The sequence below is a fragment of the Chelonoidis abingdonii genome, chromosome 3 (assembly GCF_003597395.2).
Source record: "Chelonoidis abingdonii isolate Lonesome George chromosome 3, CheloAbing_2.0, whole genome shotgun sequence".
Classification (NCBI taxonomy): domain Eukaryota; kingdom Metazoa; phylum Chordata; order Testudines; family Testudinidae; genus Chelonoidis; species Chelonoidis abingdonii.
Genome location: NC_133771.1, coordinates 145,899,390 through 145,921,240, shown reverse-complemented (window position 1 = coordinate 145,921,240; position 21,851 = coordinate 145,899,390). Strand labels below are relative to the sequence as shown.

At 36.5% G+C, this 21,851-nt stretch overlaps 1 protein-coding gene across 9 annotated transcripts in view; it reads right to left on the bottom strand.

The window, feature by feature from the left end:
• SDCCAG8 (SHH signaling and ciliogenesis regulator SDCCAG8) overlaps positions 1-21,851 on the bottom strand; it is a 160,173-nt gene that overhangs the window by 62,913 nt on the left and 75,409 nt on the right. For 5 of the 9 annotated variants that reach the window (XM_032801090.2, XM_075064200.1, XM_032801089.2 and 2 more), the window contains exons 14-15: positions 5,676-5,803; positions 3,007-3,115 (exon numbers count right to left, since the gene is read on the bottom strand). The exons of 2 other annotated variants lie outside the window; for them this stretch is intronic. In XM_032801090.2, coding sequence (XP_032656981.1) covers positions 3,007-3,115; positions 5,676-5,803 — 237 coding nt within the window. Of the gene's footprint in view, positions 1-3,006; positions 3,116-5,675; positions 5,804-16,075; positions 16,113-21,851 lie in introns of those variants that run through there. 2 more of the 9 variants (XM_032801099.2, XM_032801097.2) reach the window with 2 other exon arrangements.

Genomic DNA, 21,851 nt, shown 5'->3' with positions numbered 1-21,851 from the left:
TTATACATTATAGTCCAAACAGTAAAACTACACTAAATGTCATTTAACAATATTTATAACACCATAAAATACAGTGTTAAAATATATGAACTGCAATATGTACCAAAATTGTAAAATTTGTTTCTCATCATCAGTGATTAAAACCAGGATCATTGCTCTAGCTTCAATACTCACAACCCTGATGACAGATTAGAATTCAAATCTTAATGATCAATTTACAATTAACAAGATAGAAGTGAAACAAATTAAACCAACCATTATATATAATGAGACCCAATGGACTCCCATTGTTTCCCCTTAATTACAAAACGCAAATCACAAGTACACAATGGGCAGTGTTATGCATCAATCCACAAGTCTAGGAACTCAGACAGTAACAATCTGAGAAAAAAATGAACCCAACACTACAAAAAAACCCCAGGACTATATTTAGATTATTATTATTATTATTATTTTTTTTTTTTTTACACTTGCACGTTTATATACTATATACTTAATATATACTATTTTTCTCCTATGCAGCCTGAGGGGTGTATAATCTTGTTCAGTATTCTGTCCTGAGATCTATCTTGCCCGAGGTAGGGGTTAGCTCACAATAAAAGGTTTTACCTAACAAAAAATGTATTACAGATATTGTACAGGAACCACGTATGAAGTGCAGTGAGGTAGATACACAGCTGGAGGTAACACATTTCATGTACAAATGCATTTGAAAACTTAAACTTAGTCTGCTTCTTCTAAATGTGCACCACATATCTTATATAAATCTATACTTCTACTGGATCTCTTATTGCAAAAGCTTAAGTGTTTTTACACACATTAATTAATATAGCATCACAGGACTCCTGTTAAGTATTATCCACATTTTACCAATAGGGAAACTGCGTCACAAAGGTTCCCAAGTAGAATGGCAAACAACATATCTAGGAAGAGAAATCATATGTTCTGGTCCCAGACCTCTGCTCTAATCACTAGACTAGACACTCTAATGCGCTGTGCACAATCCAGGATTTTGGCAGTAACTGAAACCTATGGTTTGGCCACTACGTCAGACAAATAGGACACACTGAATAAACTATATGATCAGAATCTGTTTTGAATAATAATATATAGGCACCATATTATGAAGTCTGTAAGAGAATTCTATTTTAAAAGAAAATGCCCTCTCCATTGACTCCTGGAATTGTAGTTGCACACACAGTGATCATGAGATAACAAAATTACTTCGAGCTGAGAGGATGTGAAAGCCAATGGCACACTGGATGCTCTGACATTACTTCCTCTGGTCATTCAAATTACAGCTGCTAAGATCATCTTTATTGTCTGCAATTCTAACCACGTCTCACCAAATCCTCTATTAGCTTCCTATTTTCCACCATCTTTATTTCAGTTTTCCTCTCCTTATCTTCAAAGCCCTTGACAATTCTGCCTCTCCCAATTTATCCATTCTTCTTTCTGGACTGAATCAAACCCCCATTCCCTCCATTCCAAAGTCGTCAGCCTCAACCCACCATATGTCCACTTCTCACAATTATCTTCATGCTTTGTGCTCCCTATGCACAAAATACCCTTTCTTTAGGGATAGAAAAAGGTGCTACCCAGTCCTCTTTCACATCCTTGACACTTCTAAGTTAGTCAGCCAATATTGGCTAAAATGAGGGGACTAGCGAAATATTGAGAATTATTTAAATAAAAAAAGTATATATTTTCATTCTTTGCACCCACCCTTCATATGTTACTTGACAAGGTTTGTGTGTGTGTTGGAAGCCCTTAGCATGTTATATGAACAGGTGGAATAAATCTTAATTCAATTATTTTAAATTATTATTTTGCCTGCAGCCAATTATGGCTTCAAGCTTCATCAGTTCTCTGAATTCTTCCTATTTTGTGATTCTTCTTATGTTACTCTTACAATGTTGGACAACCTGAAAGGCAGATTGACTGGCAAAAGTGCTGCTTCTTTGCCTCCTGAGGAACCAGCATGACATTTTCAACAGGGGAGTTTCTTTTTAAAATGACCCATTTTACATTCCCTCCATTTTTAATCCCTTCTCCAAATCCTTTGCTTTCCAAATTTACTTTGGATGAAATTCACCCCATATGGAGAGTATGAACGAAGTCTATGCTCCACTCAATACCCACTTTGTCTTGCAAGTAAGATTTAATGGTGGATAGGCTTGTGGAGACTCTCTGCAAAGAGGTGAGTTTCACTCTTTTGGAATACAAAATCAAATGGTTTATTTGATTAATCTCACATATGAACACAGAATCTCAGTGCTGGAACCACAAAGTATCCCAATTTTTTGCAGGATAACCTTCTTCTAGCCTAAGAGCTAACTATGAGCAGGACATAACACTATACTGTATATGACTATAGTGCAACTCTAAACTCCTACTTTTACTCAACTGCTTTGGAGTCTAATTTTTTAGTTGTTCCACATGTAGAACTACCATTTACTTCAATGGAAATGCCACATGAATGGAGGCTATAGAATCAGACACTTACTGAGCAACAATTTTCACAAGAGTTTGCTGAGAGGGAAGATGTGATGAAACTCCAGACCCACCAGCTAGTGTGTGCTACTGTAAACTAAATGGCTTATTTAAAAAAAATGTCATTTAATCCCAGATAAGCAACAGAATTCAGCTTCTTCATGTGACAAGATATTTAACTGAATATTTATTAATTATTTTTAGCACAATTTCAAACAACATTAGAATTGTAGCAATTTGACAATTAATTTACTACTTTTTATTTGAAGAATACTAATCCTAAGAAGAGTATAATATATGATTTCTCAGATCTGAATAGTCCAAGTAATTTAAATGGAAACATCATTTGAAAAGCGTAAAATTAGAAATACCCTGGGCAAAATCCCATCTTGGTTTCTCAAGTTGCAGATGCCGTAACAGATTTGGAATAGGTGTGGATGACAAGTTTTAGAAGAGAATAATAAATATAAATAAATACAGTAGCTCACTTCTAAGTAGCAAAATGACACCTACCTGTTTTTTTCTGTTACATGTTCCAGCTTCCTTGCCAACATACAACATTCCTCCTTTAATTTTGCTATGAATGTATTCTGGGAGGTCAGCAAAGAATCCAGTTCATTCACTAGAAATTATATTTTTATATTTATAAAATTAAGACTTGATACAAAGATTTAAAGTATTCTTATCCCCCCCGCCCCTTTTTTTTAAAATATGGTCTAAATTCCAGGCATTTGAACATGGGATAATGATCTAATCACAATTTACCAAAGAATGGCTAAATTTAAGAATTTCTGAATGGGAAAAATCTAAGCCACTTCTTCCCTCAGACATCCACAAACATTTATCTTATCCTTTCCTGCAATTCATTATTAGGGCATAATCTTGCGAGGTACAGAGCACCTTCTACTTCTCTTGAGATCATAAATGCAGTTGAGCATCACCTCACACTACCAGACCTTTGAACAGTTGTCCTTACTGCCTCTTTCTGGTAGGATGAGCAAGCAGTCTCATTCACAACGGACATGCAGGCAACTCAACAAAGAGGCTATCTAAGGTGATAATGGACAAAAGCCTTTTGTGACAAAACTACCATAAGTGCCAAATTCACACTTGTTTTTCTTAAACTTGAGAATTTTATGTTCATGAGGGGCATCAGATTGGTAAACACTGGGCTTTGAAGTCCTCCATATACCCAACAGGTACAGGAGTGATAATGGAATCAGGAGTGATAATGTCCTTACTGGGCCCACCAAGGTATCTCATCCATTTTTGCAGAAATCAGCTCATTTAGTCAGTCTTTCTATTGAGTATGACAACCAGCATTTGACAAATGTGAGGTAGATACATAGACCTATGTCCAGTGGGAACTGTACTTAGACCACCATTTTATATTGATTAGTTTCTGTTACTATTGACCTAAACTGGGCCAAAACCAATTATCTAGACATCAAAGGTCTTCAATATTCAAGTGAGAAGATCATGTATTCCCTAAATTTCTAGTCTTAAAATCATTCCTGAAACTGTAAATTATTTGTTTGTATTGTTACCAGATTCCTTCAGATTTCATAAATGATATATAATGAAATACATTTTATACAATTATGACTAGAATATTGTAGTCCTTTCATCTGTATCCAACTTACAGTAGTAGTATATATTATCCCCTATAATACATAGATGCATAATACTTGATATTTTTATGTACAAAATGACCATTTTTTCAACTCTTCCCACTCTTAGTAGAGATATAAAGTTGACACATCCAATCTTGTTTCAGTACACTCAGATTAAACAATATCTTACTGACCAGGAGGGGCAAGTAAGTTAGTATTCTTTAATTTATGCCAAATTACAGCTGCCCATATGGAGATGTGCTGGACAGAATGGGGAAAGAAGAGACAGAGAGCTCCTTTCCCTCTACCACCTCTGTGTAGCAGGCAGTCATAATGCAGCTGTTTGTACTCATTTAACACAAAGCAAGGCCCACTAGTACCAGTGACAATGCTGCAGGAGGCGTGTCTGCATAGGACAAAGGGTGGATGTGGGCTCACTATCTCTTGTAATAGCACTGGCTGGGAAGGAATGTCAGCTACCTCTTTTCTAGAGGTGTTAAAGGGGTAGCAGGCAAATGTGTTTTTCCCAGAAAGATGGTAGGCATGATGTTCTGCAAAGTTATAGCACCCCTTCCACCATCATGTAGATGTTACAGATTTCCCTCACCTAGCATTCCATGGGGTCTAAGAGCTACAATTTGAGCCTTTAACAATGTAATTGGTTAAATATTAAATGTGGAGTTATCCTTATTTTGCCTAATGCCATCCATAAACATGGAGCATTACAATGGTAAAACAACCGGCAAAATGTTTTGACTGTGAACAAACAAAATTGCATATTCTGAAAGTCCTTTTCAGATTAAAGATAAAAAGTTATAGGTCAGCTAAGCCAGGGTGATACGGATGTCTGCTTCCAGCTATGGTCAATGCTTTGTATTAGTAAATTTAAACTGCAGTACTGATAACTTGAAGAATGCAAAGGATTAAACATCCTTGTTCTAGACTAGGGGAAAAACATACTAATGCTAAAAATGTTTAAGGCTGCAAAGATTAAATAAAGGAACATATCAATTTGGAGCCAGTGAATTACATCCAGCTGCGACAGTGAATTAAGAACCGATTAATGGTTAAAGCTTTTCTCTAGTTTGGATGCTGAAGCAAACTCATTAAGCTTTTAGAGTAGCTATAATGTGTGTACTGTGGGAACTGTTCAGTGCTATTCAGGAGACTTTAACTGTAAGCTCAGAGCATTTCCCGCAGAGCTTCTGATGCTATTTTCTTTATATAACATGTGTGCCTGAAAATCCAGCCAAAAACAAGCCCTTTGTTTTTCTACTTTGTTGTGGTCTCTCTCAGCTTTACGTTTCTTGAATACAGGTAAATAAACTCATAATCCAGATGGTGCAACAGATGTGAGAGCAGCACTCTGAAATCAACAGACAGTGGGCAATACTTTCCATTTTCTCTTTTAAACGCTAACTAATATGTAATTCGGAATCTCCGGTGTAGTTAGCATCTGCTCCCTTTGGCCAGCCAAAGGTTACAGGTGTTCCTGATGTCATTTCACAGTAAGGCACAGGCCTGGCTTGTGAGTAAGTGCCCAGGCTCTAATCTTTTTCAACCACCTACCAGTTTTATCATGCTGGGCCTCCATTTGTTGCATCTTCTGTGTCAGCTCCTGCTCTCTTTGCTCTGCCTGAAGGGCTCGGGTCTTTGCTTCATTGCTAAAACTGTGCTGAATACTTTCTTTCTTCAATCTATAAAAACAAACACAAAATATATACTACTCTACAGATGAGTCAAATGGCAAAATGGATAGTTCAACTGATAATTTAAAAAAATTGGTGTAGCTTTACACAAACATTTTCCCCCTCACGCACACTTGAAGTTGAACATGCCAACCTTTCTCTTACAATGACAAACACACCCCAGTGGCTAGCAGAAAATGGACAAAAGCATGACCTATTTTCTGAGTGAAAAAGGATTCCTTTTCAGGAGAATAATCCATGTATTCTTGGATTATACTTTATAATATTAAATGAGTCCTCTACTATAAGAAAGCCTCCCTTAAGATCTGACTTGCCTTGTGCAGTTTATCTGTTCTATCTTGTAACTGTTATATATTTCATCTACTGATAAAGTTTAGGGGCCTGATCCTGAGACAAACTAAACTCCCAGTGAAATTGATGGGAGCTGAGTCAATGGTAACAGTTCCCACAGTGCTCACATTACAGCTATTCTAAAAGCTTAATGAGTTTGCTTAAGCATCCAAACAGCAGAAATGCTTCCACCATTAATTTAAGACAACAGAAGATGAAGGTAGAGCCCTCTGGGTTTCATAAATGCAAGATACTGTAACATGAAATAAAACAAAAAATAGCCTGTAAAATAAAACAGAACAAAAAACTTAACCTTGCAGCAGCAGCTCCTGTCCTTTGGGACTGGGCCTGTACCCTGCTCTGGGCCTTGTGACCTGGAGCACAAAGGTCACAGTTCCACTCAGGTTTGCCTCATAACAGATGGGAGGGAGAAATTTGAATTGAGACCTGGTGTCCAGAGCAGGGAGCTGGATCCAGCCCCTTGGCACAGGAGCTACTGCTATCGGGTGAGTATGGAACAGGATTGCTCTGCAGCCCTTCCCCCAGAAGACAGACGGACAGACGCATACAAAGATCCTGGGGGCCTGCACACGTGCACACACACTCCCTCCAGTCAGGACCCAACTACTCACTCCCAGGGTCAGGACCTTATTGCTCCCGTCCATGCTGGTCTCCCACACATACTCCAGGAACAGGGCCTGACCCCTGACACACCCCAGGGCTCCCACATGCACATACCTCCAGAGCAGGACCCAATCCCCTCCCTCTGGAGACAGGACCTGACACTCCCCACAGGCCTTACACCTACACCCCCAGGGGCAGGACTCAACCCACCTGTCCCTGAGCAGCCCATCTCCCTAGGGGCAGGACTCAATCCTTCCCACAATACAACGAAATAAATGAAAAGTTATAAAAACTAAAAAAATTTCACAAGGCTCTAGATGAGGGCATCCAGTACCTCATAGGAAACAGTTAACATGTCACAGAGGACTGATCCTGTGTGTGTAAACATTTAGGGCTTATACAGTAAGGCTGTATGCAAGTGACTAATTGCCAGTCCCACTACTAAGGTCTGAAGACATAAGTTTGCTAGCAATTTACTTGACTGAATATACAAGATGTGGCAATCACTACAGAGTCAAAATAAATGTCAAGTTATCACACACCATGCAAACTTTTTCTTTGATACACATACCAAGCAAAGAGAGCATGGGTAACAAGAAACGGAAACATACGCATATATTAGATCAGGGGTCAGCAACCTTTCAGAAGTGCTGTGCCGAGTCTTCATTTATTCACTTTAAGGTTTCGCATGCCAATAATACATTTTAACCTTTTAGGAAGGTCTCTTTCTCTAAGTCTATAATATATAACTAAACTATTGTTGTATGTAAAGTAAATAAGGTTTCAGAATGTTTAAAAAGCTTCATTTAAAATTAAATTAAAATGCAGAGCCCCCTGGACCGGTGGCCAGGACCCGGGCAGCGTGAGTGGCACTGAAAATCAGTTTGCGTGCCGCCTTCGGCACCCGTGCCATAGGTTGCCTAGCCCTGTATTAGATAATGGCCTGTGCTGCAAAGGGGTTTAGTCCTGCTATGAACCAAAGATTGGATCCAGAGCGAACCGAACCCAAAATTTGAGTGTGCTCATGTATATGGGGGTTGATCCAGGTTTAAAAAAAAAAAAATTCTATAGCCCTGTTCTAACTACTTAACTTGGTTTAAGAATACCTTGAAAGTACAATTTAAGAAATCCTTTTATTATTCTCAGTGATATTACTCATTGCATTGGGCTATAAAATAAGAAGACTGTTCTGGGAATGGGTCACATAAGGATAGTGCCACACCTCATTTGGCTGCTGCACTTAACCTTTGGCTTTCTGCCTAATAACCCATCTGAGATATTACAATATCCCAGCATGACATACACAGTGTTACATCTTCCTGCTTACATTTATGCCAAAGCAATATAAATGGTGGGTGGGTTACATTACACTCTAATTCCTGGACCCGATGTTGCGATCTGACCTCAGACAAAACTCTCCTTGAAGGCAGTGGGAGCTTTGCCTGAGGCAGGACAGGGCCTGATGTGACAAAAAGAAGACATGTTGGCCGAGGGGCGGGGCGGGGAAGGGGAGGAGGAAAGTTTGAAGAAAAACATGTTTTTGTCATGGAAACATTACAGAATAAGATGTGCCTAATCATATCATTCACAATCCTAGTTTTGAAAGCAAACCTTTTTTTAAAAATCACATTAAACTAGATTGTGCCTCACTCTGGGCACTCAAGGAGGGCCAAGCACAGACACAGTATCAGTTCTCATTTTCTAGCAAGGATCAAGAAAGGCCAACACTGACAGTAGCATGAAACTTGTGACGAGGGTGCACATACCTCTCCTACATAATGGCGAGCAGAGGTGGGTAAGGACACTCAGCCTTGTGGTCCTCCATTATCCCTGGAAGGATGTGCCTCTCCTTCATGCACAATGGGTAAAATTTTCAAAAGCGCTTAGGTTACGTAGGGCAGGTCTACACTACAGCTGGGATCGACACTCTGAGATCGATCCACTGGCAGTCTATTTAGTGGGTCTAGTAAAGACCCACTGAATCGACTGCAGATCGCTCTGCAGTCAACCCCTGTACTCTACCCCTAACGAGAAGAGTAAGGTAACTTGACAGGAGATTTTCTACCGTCAACCCCCCACGCTGTAGACGCCGTGGTAACTCGACTTAAGGTACGTCGACTCCACTTAGATTACTCACATAGCTGAGGTTGCGTAGCATAGGTTGACTTACCGCGGTAGTGTAGATATAGCTTCAGTCTCCTATGTCCCATTTTCTAAAGTGACACAAGCACTTAGGAAACCTACTTACCAACTGCTTTGAAAATTACACCAAATATCTCTATGAGCAGCTGCCAGTACACAGACCCATCTTGTCCAGTGTACTTTGCATCACTTTAGTACAATCTTAGCAAGGACTTGAATTTAAAAGATGTTTCTGAACAGTCTTGTCATCAATAACCAAACTAACATTAAGAGCAACGAGTCTAATGAAAAAAAACTGAAAATCAAAGAGCAAACTGTATCTTCCTCGCACACGATAGGAAAAAAAATTAAAAGCTGAGCCTAATGCTAGTAAAAATGAAATCTCATTGCATTTATTTATTTTAATCTTGATGGACAAGCCTTAAAATAATCAAGAAACTCTACTACATTTATCAATGTCTGACACTGAAATCAGAGCTAAAGCCATTGAAATGTAGTAAGGGATGAAAATTAGGAAGTCCTCTGAAGGGTAAAATAAAGATATATTTCAATGAAAAAACCCCAGCCTTTTTCTTCTTTAAGAATACACCACCTAGCTCTTACATAATGCTTTTCATCTACAGATCCCAAGTCACCTTGCAAACGAGACAAGAATCAGTATCTCCATTTTACAGATGGGGAAACTTAGGTAAAAACACATGAAACCCATCTTAACTACTCTTTTCAAATCAGAAATATTTTCTATTTATGCATACAGCATTTCCTGGGAATTGGACTGTTACCAAGATGAGGGGAGAGATTTTACCACAATAAATACCAGGAACACTAGTTTTGTTTTTTGATTTTTTTAATTCAGATTTTGTTTCAAACAAAAACATATATTTAAATTTGACTACTCATAGGAGTGAAGACTTGGACTAAGAGCTTTTCAGTTCTCAGTCACTATGAGCTTTTCAATTCTCAGTCACCAAAATGTGTACCAAATGGGACATGAGGAGACAGAAAACCTTTTACAGGAGGGATTCTCAAATGTTTTCATAGTATAGCTCACATTTTAACGCAGATCGTCTCCTGGACCTTTTATATTCCTACTGAAAGTCCCATAGACCACTTTTCCTCCCATTCACAATAAGATAGACAATTCCCTGGCAATTACTGCATTTGGTTACACAGAAGCAAATATATTCAGAAGGTATTTTAATGCATTTTAGCAGCTGGAAACAGGGAGGAAGAACAGCATACAACCAGCTAGTTTTCTGTGAACCATCAGCATGTGCTCCACACACCACAGTTTGGGAATTTTTGTTCTAAAGCCAGATAATGGTATGAACATAGCCCAGCCATATGGGTAGCAAACAAATTGTGATTAGGAGATTGCAATCCATATTCATAATTTGAAAAAGTTTGTATTTGCTGGTCTAACTGTATAATGTTCCTGCAGTCACTCTGTACATAGAATTCCCACCGTACTCAATGGAAATTCTGCATGAGACTAACAGCAGCATCAGATCATTTCAAAGTACTAGATCATCATCATTTCAAAGTACTAGATCATCAGATCATTTCAAAGTACTAGAAATTAATATTAAGAAACAATCCTGTATTGGATGGAGTCTATGAGCCAACAGGCCTTGTATATCTCAAAACATGTATTATTCTACATACAGAATCTTTAAATATGGGATAAACCTAAGTACTTTCTGCTTCAAAGGCAAAGCACACACTTCTTTGACCTTGCCTTTTTTTTTTTTTTTTTTTTTTTTTTTTTTACCGTAAACACACAGCATGTACATTAAAAAATAAAATAAAAATCCCTAAACAGAACCCTACAAAAACAAAATCCTTCACTACACACAATATTCTCTCCCCGGGGAGAAGATGAGAGAGATGTTAATCACATAACTTAATCTACTACCTGAAGGCACTCAACTACTACGATGATGAAAGCAGTAGAAAGACCTATATAAAAAGTTTGATAGAATTTCCCATAAATTTCTCCCCTCCATCCTTCACTAATCCATTTTCAGATTACAGCTATGTTGCAAGTAGAAGGGCAAGCATGCAGTTTCTTCACAACTTATTCTGATATTAAGGCACTGGGAATTAGGGTTTCAAAAATTAAAAGTAAATTACCATGCACCAGGAAGGCATTCACCCAAGGCATGGACTTAATTTGTTCCCTCTGTTAATCTAAAACCCCTCAAATTTGTCATCCCATTCCATTCTGCTTAATGCCATTCAGTTATTTTTAACGATGACCACATCTATCCACCGTTACCACACAGTGTTCGCTTAGATTCCTCAGTATCTCTCTGTTTAGACTAGAAAATACCCGTGGGATCTCAGATACCACTGTGTTGTAACTAGGTAAAACTGAATTTCAGTGATGACCACTATACTTATACAAAGTAGGAAATGTTTAGCATAAAATACTAGTATTATATCTATTTTTCAAATTAACAGAACTCTAGAAGGGGAAAAAAAGACCAATGCATGTGTATGTGTACTAGAACTGTATAAAAATTACCAACTCATAAAAACCATTATTACCAGGTCATTATTTCAAACTTCATCGGGTTTTGAAAGATTGCCCTTCTTGGCAGTTACATTCTGGTTTGCTCTCTCTCTCTCTGTCTGTCAGTTGCTGGGAGCAAACTGGCCATGGACTCTCTACTATTGGTTGCAAGGTGCTCTCAGAGGCCACACACTACTGGAACTGACTCCAGCCAGCAGACTGTGTTTGATGAACATCCAGACAGTTTAAGATTTACTTATTTGGTCAAATGCTTCACTGACCTGTGGATTTATGGATTAATTTATTAGGTGCTTTTCAGCGATTGTGTCACTGATAGAGTGAAAACAGTTCTATTCCGGAGCATTTAAATTTACAGATTATTTTATAAAATTATTATTTTTATTGATGTATAGCAAACTGGTGTTTTAGCAATGGGTACTGACATAGCTTTCTATAACAATAAATACCTGATTCTGATCTCATATCAATGAGAATCAAGAGTAATTCCAGTGAAGTCAATGAAGTTACACTAGGCTATAACCGGTGTAGGATTACATTCAGGACCTAAATAAGGTATTCCAGCTGCTGCTGTATTTTAAATGTGTTTCAGACTCATTTAAAATGTTCAAATACAGTGTAAAAATTGCCTTTAAAATGATATAAAACAGAACAAAATCTCTTAACTACAAGCATTAAAGTCTCTCTCTCCCAAGATGACAGTACTTCTCAGAAACCTTACAAAGCCAAGAAAACCTTATTCAGCGCAATCTGAGTTAAAATTTGACAAATTTCCAAATTTAGGCAACTGATTATCCTCAAGCAACCTGACAACTTATCCTACAGTCACTCTCTCACATTAAAGCAAACAGTACGGCCATTACTAATAAAGGGTATGACAGTACTGTGTGCTTACTGCATTAGAATTCAGTTAGTGTTAGTATTTTAATAAAATTCTATATTTTTGGGGAGTTTCAACTTGGCTTTTACAATTCAGCCAAGGCTGGAAGTTCATACATAATTTCACAGCTCACTGACAAACTTTATTTCACAGACTCTTATATTTATGCAATATAGCCAAAATTATTCTACCAAAATTAAAACTAAGCTTATGGCTTTAAAATATTTTTTGTATTTGTCCAAATGTAAATCATTTAATGAGAAATTAGATGATTTGAAGGTTTGGTAAAGTGGAACACAATCCTATAATGTCCAGGTCATCTTTTTAAATCTGGCCTGAGTCATTTGTGGAAAGAAGATACCACACTACAACAGCTGTGGTATTAAATGAGTTTGAGGTCTTACTATAATTCCTACTACAGTGGTTTTCAACCTGTGCTCTGCAGATCCCTGGGGGTCCACAGACTGTGTGTAACAGGTTCAGCAAAAGTTTGTTACCGCCATAAGCAGCAGTTTTCAGCCTGTGGTCTGTGGACCCCTGGGGATCTGCAGACTATGTCTAATATTTCGAAAGCGGTCGACAACTCTATTTGAAAATTTTTAGGAGTCCGCAAATGAAAAAAGGTTGAAAGTTGCTGTCCCAGTAGATAGTTGTACACATAACAACTGAACAGTTATCATCAACTGGAAACCCTGGCAATGTTCTCAGAGAGTTAAAGTATTCTATGGACATAGAACCCGAATCACCCTTTCATTCATACAAGAGCTCCCTAAAGGTCAGGTTTTAGGATTATCAATTGGGCAATGTGAAGAAGCCTTAATAGATATGACTTGGGGAGTACCAGTTCTGTCTATAGATTTCAGTCTATACAGTTTTTTGAAGCAGTAGATTCACATATAAAATAAAAATTAAACCTCTCCCCCCAATTCAATGTAAAAGCTTTTATCTGTAAACAATTCGTCCATAACATGATCTCTCTCTTTTGGTATTTACTCCCTAAAATTTTAAATATTGAAAATTGGCTGCCATACACAGAACATTGCTACTTTTTATTTGGATTTTTAATATATCAATGCACAATTATTTAAATATTATTCAATTAATTGCTCTTTTTCAGTGGTTTATAATATTTACAGATCAATAATCAGCACTTACAGTAGGTCATCAAATACATTTATAGCGGGCGAAATTCTGGTAAAAGTGTAGTTGGTAGCATGCCTTACAATACTATTTAATTTTAGATTGCATCTTTCAGATAAATTTCCCAACATACAATAATGGACAACAATGTAAAATGGTGCAGGAAGAGACTAGGAGAGCAGGTAGGACACAGCATTAGGAATGGTGTAATGATTTGATAAACTTGCTGATATGGGAACTAACCAACAGCATACTGGTTATAGGCAGTGTGGAACAAATGGGTTATGTGAAGTATTAAACTATAGCCCCAATTATTGTAGCATGCCTTCTATTCTGAAGGAATTTTCCTCCATCCCACCACTTCTCTTAATTTTTTAAATATACATATGCACAAAAACACATTCTATTGTAAGACAATTATGAGCAAGCAAGTCAAAGACTTTTACAAATGATTAAATGCTGAAGTGTTCAATTACTGTAGAAGCCATTTACTGAATGTATACTCCAGTACTATCTAAACAACAACAATCTCCATCTACAACATTAAAAAAAGTTTTGAGAGGCTTTTTCTTGACATGTGATGGTTTGTGAGGTTGGTGCTGGTGCTTTCTCTAACTTCTCACTGATGTTTCTTTGGGATAGACCTTAGGTGAATAACTTCTGGCTGAGGTTATTCAAAGGCATGATCCTGCAAGATGCCAATTGTCCTCAACTACCATTTAAGTCAACAGGAACTGAATGGGCTCAGCACCTTACAAGATCAAACCCATGGGCAGAAATGGAGTGGCGTGACAGGACAAAGTAATAAGAATAATACTATCATTTGAGGGAGGAGAATATTTTATTCTTCTGGCCTGGGAAAAACATCAAAATCCTTCTCTTGTCCTGAAATAAGTTAGCAAATATAGAAGCAAACTGGCATTAAAGATGTGACCAAAAACAACAGAAGTGGAGACATGCAAAGGCAAAACTTCCACAGTACTTGAGCATTACCATTGTGCTTAGGTATTGCAGAGGACTCCCAACAGTAGATGAATGACCTATTACATGTGGCAAGACTTAGGCATGCTGGCACCCCAGTGTGATGAGTTAAAAACGGAAATCTAGTCTGATAGTTCTATATTTTCTTGCTCTGGTTAGTTTGTGGCACACTCTTAACATTATTCTGTAATCATAACTTTTGTGTGCATTAAATATTACAAATAATGCACAGGCAATATTTATGTCAAGCTGTTTTTTTTTTTTTAAATCAAATTGCAAATATCTATACCTTGGTCTTCAAAGGATAAAGTATAATGTATTTCAATAGCAACTTTCAAACTAAACTCACAAATTAGTACCATTATGCTAAGTGCTAGATATCCCACTGTGCAGTTTTGCTTTGTGAATTTTTACCTTCTTCCATACACACTTTTAGCCACTGATTGCACAGCCTTTCAGTGTTTTCTGCCTTTTCCTTTAAATAAACTGGCTCTGGCTCCTTCCATCTGGTTCCCCTTCCGTCAGCAACCCTGCACCTGTTCACACCTCCTCTCCTGTTGGATTCCACTGAACATTTCCTCCTCTGCCAGGGCTATTCTGGCACTCGCAACCTTTCTGTCATTCAATCCATCTGTCAGAAGTGAACTTTGTTTACTGCAAGCTTCTGCTTTCTTCTTCAAGAAGCAAAGCCCCTCAAGGTCATTGTCAAATGAACTGTCGGTATGGATTTAAATCTAATTCTGCTAACCAGCAGAATAAAAAGTTCTGTACAGTAATGTGTTTGTGAAAATTACTTTTGGGTATAGGAAGATGATAATGTAGAGGAAAAATATAAGATTATTTTAACAACAACTATGTCTTTCTTCATACGTCTTTTTTAAACATGCAAAAAATTGGTACAAATGCTCTAAATATTTTCTAGTTATAACAAAAGACAAAATAGTAAAGGCTTTATAAATAGAAGATTTACATTTAAACAAAAATACCAAATTCCACCTTAAAAGAAAATCTGTGCTATAGAGCAGAAAAATGTGAGGCAAAAGTATTTACTAAAACTGAGTTAGGGAAAAGAGAACAGCAGGATAAGGAAGTTCACAATCAAATTATTTTAAATATCCAAAAATGTCCCACATCAATTGTTATATTACTTTTAACAAGCAGTACCATTGTTTCCTTGAAACGATTGTTCTTTTAATCTCTTATATAGAGATGTTAAAAATACAGCACTTTTATAAATAATTGTTAAACTGAAGCCTGAAAACAATTTTCTCACTTTGTCCTTGTGCAAGATGCATATCCATCTCTCTACTACAATACTGTCTGTACATAAAATTAGAATAAATTGTAAAAAATAAATAATAATAATAATTTTGGGTCAGGATAGAGATAAACATACTGTCAACAGGATCCATTATGTGTATCTATTAATGCACTCATCCCTCTTTTCATAAATAGATTCTGATAACCACATACTACTGAATTATTAACTAGTCTCTTCGATAGTCTCATTCTTCTGGAATAAGAAATATCCTTCACAACATGTAATTCAGATATTCTTTAAGAAACAGAAAATTCACTCAACAAAAGGAAAAAAGCTGCGCCCAAAAAAGTTTTAAAAGCATTTTATCACCTGTAATCATAATGAACCAAACATTTTATTCAGCTTCCTAAAGATAAAAAAAATATAAAAATCAGGTGTTAAAACTTTCATGGATAAATTCAGGATCTATGTAAGCAAATACAACCTCATTAGCTGAAATGGAGTTACATCTGGTTACATTAGGTCTGAATTTTACTCAAAGTTTAAGAAATAAAGTCTTGTATAGTATGACAAATACATACTAAACATAGTTAGCCAAATAGTATTAATTTAATATCAGATACATTGTTTGTTGGGGGACTACTCTGCTCTCTGTGATCTAATGATTCTTTTTCCATCTTATTTCTCGGGGTCCTTATTTTCTCCTCTAGAGTGTTACATGGAAGAGAACAAAAACATTAGCAATTTGTAGAAAGGGACCTGAGGGACAAGAGGAGCACACAGCAACATCCCACCTAATTGCATAGCTACTCATATTCCTCCCCACCCCTACTTTGTGATTCAAGCTCTGAAGAACAATTGTCAAGGCCAGCCAGGGGAAGAAGTCAGAACTCCTCCTCCTAATTTCTGCAAAAATGCTCTTAGAATTTCAGAATGCCAGAAGCAGAGTGACAACCAATAGCAGCATGTTGGTTTAGTTCAGCGAGTTCACTCTTGCTCCTAGCGAACTCAGTCACACTGGCTTTAACTGACTGAGGTGAGGATGTGATAAGACCAATGAGATAGCCAAAGCTGTAGATATTTCCAGCTAATTTCTCCCCACGGTGGAAGCGTTTTACATAAGAGACAACATCTAGGATGATGCTCCTAAATGTCAAATTTTATAAAATTACATGTCTAATCCTGCACCCATTCAAGTGAATGAGAGTTTTATCACAGACTTCAGTGAGTGGAAAACCTTTATTACATAATAACTTCAGGACTGGATCCTGACACAGGAGAGAAAAAGAAATATTGCTACTGACCATAAAGAAAATAACTGGTTGTATTTAAAAAAGCATGGTGCAGCTTTCAAAATGGTTAAAATTAGCATTATAAAAATAAAACCTTTATAGAGAAAACACATTTGCAACTACCTTAAAACAGTCTTTCACATGTACTAGAGAAAACAAGTGCTGGTCTCTAACAAAAATCAGAAACGGTTAATTTAAAAATTAATTTAAAATCTAGCAGGCTTGGATACATTCTTCTAAGAGATTTTTTTTTAAATTAAAAAAAATCATATTATTCCATTCCCAATAGTTATTTAAAAAAATTAATTGAATTAGTCCAAAGTAAATGTATATTGATATTAATCTATAAACTTCCTTAACAGATTAGTTCTCAATGATAAATATTCCTTTTAAAAAAAGACATTTAAAAATACTTTTTAAAATTTTCTTGTAATCATTGGATAATCTCATTTATGTTATTTCTGAATTACACCGCTTGCTCAGAAGTGCTGCAAGTACTGTTACTTGCTACCAGTGTAAATACACTCTATTTGCAGAAACAACTTGGTTACTTTAACAGCCTGATTCGTTGTATAAAAGATGAAATCATTAGTAAAATTCTCTTTTGACCAGTGGCAGTTTAAACACTACAAAGTAAATGTTCAATGTAATTAAAATTGGAATCTGAAAACATATCACTGCCTTTCTTTTAAGAAACTTGCATGGTAGAGCAACAAATCAGATTAAACAACAAGCAGCAAGGTTTTTTAAAAACATTTTTTTTAATGAAGAGAAAAGGAAAATAGGTGATGTTATAAAGCTTTTCTTTTCCCAAATTAACTGACATGATGGTGGATTCCTTGCTCACCCCATGTTTATATTGACTTTATTTTTGTTTTCTCTTACAACTTTGTTAATAACATTTGAATACTCACAACATATACCTTAAACAGTATTTGTACGTGGTTAAATGTCAGGGTATTTAAACAATCATGTATTATCTTGACTGCTTATTATTAAATAAACTGGTAATGCAATTTCTAAAAGGCACTGCCAGAAGAAGTCACAGCCGATTTATTTCAAATCATTCAATATCAGTCTTTATAAAGCAGCACATGGTCTTATGATGGCAGGTAAAATATTTTACCTTCTATAATAACTCAGAGCAGCTAATTTATCTACATACTGTATAATGAGAAACAATTTCAGCTGCACTAGAAAAATCTGTAGGCAAGGGAGAGAGCTAGCTTCCCCCCCCCGTTTTATTGATTTTTCTGCCTATACATTCATATAATTGCTAACAGAGGTTATTCATTCTTCCACCCCCTTCCACAATTACCTTAAAGCAAGACCTTCTTTTCAGTTGTAGAAATATTTCAGTTTCTACAGCTGCAGGACAAAGAATTGAGAAATTTTCATAGAGTTGCTCAGGGAAAAAGGAAAAAAAGGCTTTGCAAGATTCTGTTACAAGTAAGCAGAGTGAATGACAACTTTCAAATCTACCACAATCATTTACTAATGTGCTGCTATATCAAATAAGTCTAATTTTTTTTTTGACAGCACCAAATTAGATTTATTGCAGAAACTGCTGCATAAATAGCATATGGCTATGTTATACCACCTATTTCAAATCCCGGTAATGTTTCCTCCCCTCCCCACTCAAAATGAGTAATTGAGCCAAGCTATAAACCTACTGTAAAAGAGAGCTATACAAGTTCTAAAACAGATGTAGATTTCTTTGTTAAAAGATGAGCTCAGCATCCACAATCCAACTGTATATCTGTTTTTTTTTTTATTTTATATCATGATCAACAAAACTAGTTAATGATACTATACAATAAATCAGTCAGTTCTTTTTCATTATACAGTGCTTAGGTTATTTTGTCTTCCGTGTTACAATTCTGTTTCCATTTCTCTTTCAAGCTGACAGTTGCTATCTCAGGGCCTAATCTCGCAATTCTTATGCATAGGGATAACTCTTTCTCTTGTGAGTAGTTCTACTGATGCTAGTGGTACTACTTACTTGAGTAAAATTTACTCATGTGACTGAAGGTTACAGGACTGGGACCTTAATTCAGTTCCCACAAGGTATCACTTATAAGGAAGGAAATGGCATCTCCTGAACAAAATCAAACACATAATCAAATATCATAAAATATTTAATTCAACTGAAGAACCCAATACTGCAAGGTGTTGAATGCCAACAACTCATTAACATCAATGGAAGTAGGGGTCTACCAGGAGGATCACTCTCCAGATTAATGTTTGGATATCTGCATATTTATCTTCAATTCTTTCATTGTGTATATTAATAAAATATGGAACACAAACTTATGATTGTGTGTGACATGCCTGGTAGTATATTTTTATTTTTGCAAGGGTTATGCCACACAAAATTTCTTGGTAGCAAAGGTTCAAAATGCCATGTTGTCACAAAATTAGCTCAGCAATGAGTTGATGCATTCCTTTTACTGCAAACTGATCAGATAAATTCTTTATTTAACAAAAGTTTGTGTACTTTCTGCGGTAAAAAGACATTGCAAGGTCTTATCTCAGACCAATGGGCACACCACTGTAAACATCATGGAGCTCTGTAGCTACCCTGCAGCTTCCCTCTCTGTGGTCAGTCTTCCCAGCTGCCCTATCTGTTACTGTCTGATTAGTTCTGCTAAGGAGCCCCTCCCCTGCCAGCTTTCAGTGCCATCTGTTCTACACAAGATGGCTGCTGCCCAGCAACCTAACACTGCCCTCCTACCTGGCACCCAGCTACCATCCTTACCCTAAAGTGCTAACACAGGTTCTCACTGCTGGCAGAGTCAGGATTTCATTACTACTACTTTGACAAGTGCAGGGTTGTTTGTAATTTCTCTTTTATCCTGATTTTGATTGTACAACCACCACCCACTGATTCAGTTTGCTTCAGTTTTGTTGCTCACAGATTTTACTCTCCACATTAATCTCCCTCTGGCATGTTACTGCATCTGTTCCCTTTTTTATTATTAATTTTCAAATTCCCACAATTTTTGACAAAAAAGGAGGTAATCTACACTCTGCTTCTGCCCATTTCATTTTCTTTAATTTGGAAGATAAGTATGAAAGCATGCCAAAGAAGTTAATTCTCCGTTAACAGTTTATTTTCTGGCATCTCAATGCCTTTGTATATGAAAAACAGATAGAAATAAATGTTGACTGAATCACAACACCGTAGTCACAACTATCCCTACATTTAATGAAAATTAAACATATGAAACAGAATTTGAAAGTTTATTAGTTATATGAGTTGTTTCATGTTATTACTCCTTCCTACACTATTTTTAATAGATAAAGCTGTTCATACAAAACAAACAGCATATAACATGTTTAAAATTAAGCTTTTTTTGGCTATTTTTTCCATATATTGGTGTTCTTGCTATATTCAATACACTAGAAAATAAGTAGTTTAGAAAAATGAGACACTCTCCACTGCTACTAATTAACAGTGTCCATTAATACTAAAAATGAAGTCTCATTAGAATTCCTCATCTCTCATCAATAGGAGACTGCTTCTGATGTTCTAAAAAAGCTGAATAAATGGCAACGCACTAAATAATTCTGCTGATAACTAACAGATATTACTTTGAAATCAACACAGCTGATACTAGGTTTTGTACAGCTTTAATAAAGGATAGTGAGTAGCAGCATGGAGATTTCTGCTGTAAACAGACAAGTCAGATTATGCTTTATAATTTAAAGAATAATATAGCCTAAATATAGATTACAAACAGGCTGTAATTCTAGCAAGGAATTCTGGTGACATCAAAAGCCATGACAGCAAAGCTCTAGCAATTTAATAATGTCACAAGAACCCGGAGGTAGAATGGTAGGTTTAATTTATGTACCTTATTTATTATACATGGATTGCAGTTAATGCCAATGGAGCTGTTGAAAACTTGCTAGAGGCTACCAGAAGCATTGATATACTGTAACTATTTGAAGCCACAAAGGCCATAGCACTGCTGAAAACAACTGTATGCCCTAAAAGACATTTTCTTCAATGTGTTACTTTCTGAAGATATTTTGTCATCAAATATTTTGGTGATATTTCAATCATATTATGTACATTTTTCCTCAGAGAAGTACAGAGAGACTGCAAACACCAACCGTCATCACTGCGGTATAAACATCTACAAATATCTGATCTTTAAAGAGCAACCCAGACATTCAAATTAGCCCGGGCGGTCACACATTATTGGACTTAAAAGCATGGGTGACACTTTTATTATTCAAATAATGTTTTCCTCATTTACAAAGTTTGACATCCAACACTACCAGCAATGACTGCAAAAAAAGTAGTAAATATGAGTCTCTGCTTTAATTCTCTCTCCCAGCAAAATTTGAGATGACTTGAGTCTGATCTGATACTATCATAAGCATTTCTGATTGCCATGATTTGAGAGGAGAAACAATGAACCAACAAAGTGAATGAAATATCAGACTTACAAACAAAAGAGAATTAAGCCCAATATTTTCTTCACTTCACTTCCTTGAATTTATGTAGCTTCTCTTGGATAGGAATTTGGGAACCAATTCTTAAGAGACAGAACTGCAACTGAAGCACAAATATCAACTTTTAGCGGTTTTGTGTAATGATAGAGAGATTTCAGACTCATCTTTCAGTTACTCAAGAAGAGTGAATTATTTCAATAAATTAAATGACATTTTAAAATCAGATCATTCTGATTATCATATTGTCTCTCCCCACAACTACAGTACCAATATGATTTTGGCAATAATTCTCTCATAGACTAACAGACCTGAATGCTTCATGCCTTTTGAAAGCTGCAAATCAAGCATTCAGATGGCATGGTGCATGTAGCAGGGTCCAATCCTGGTCT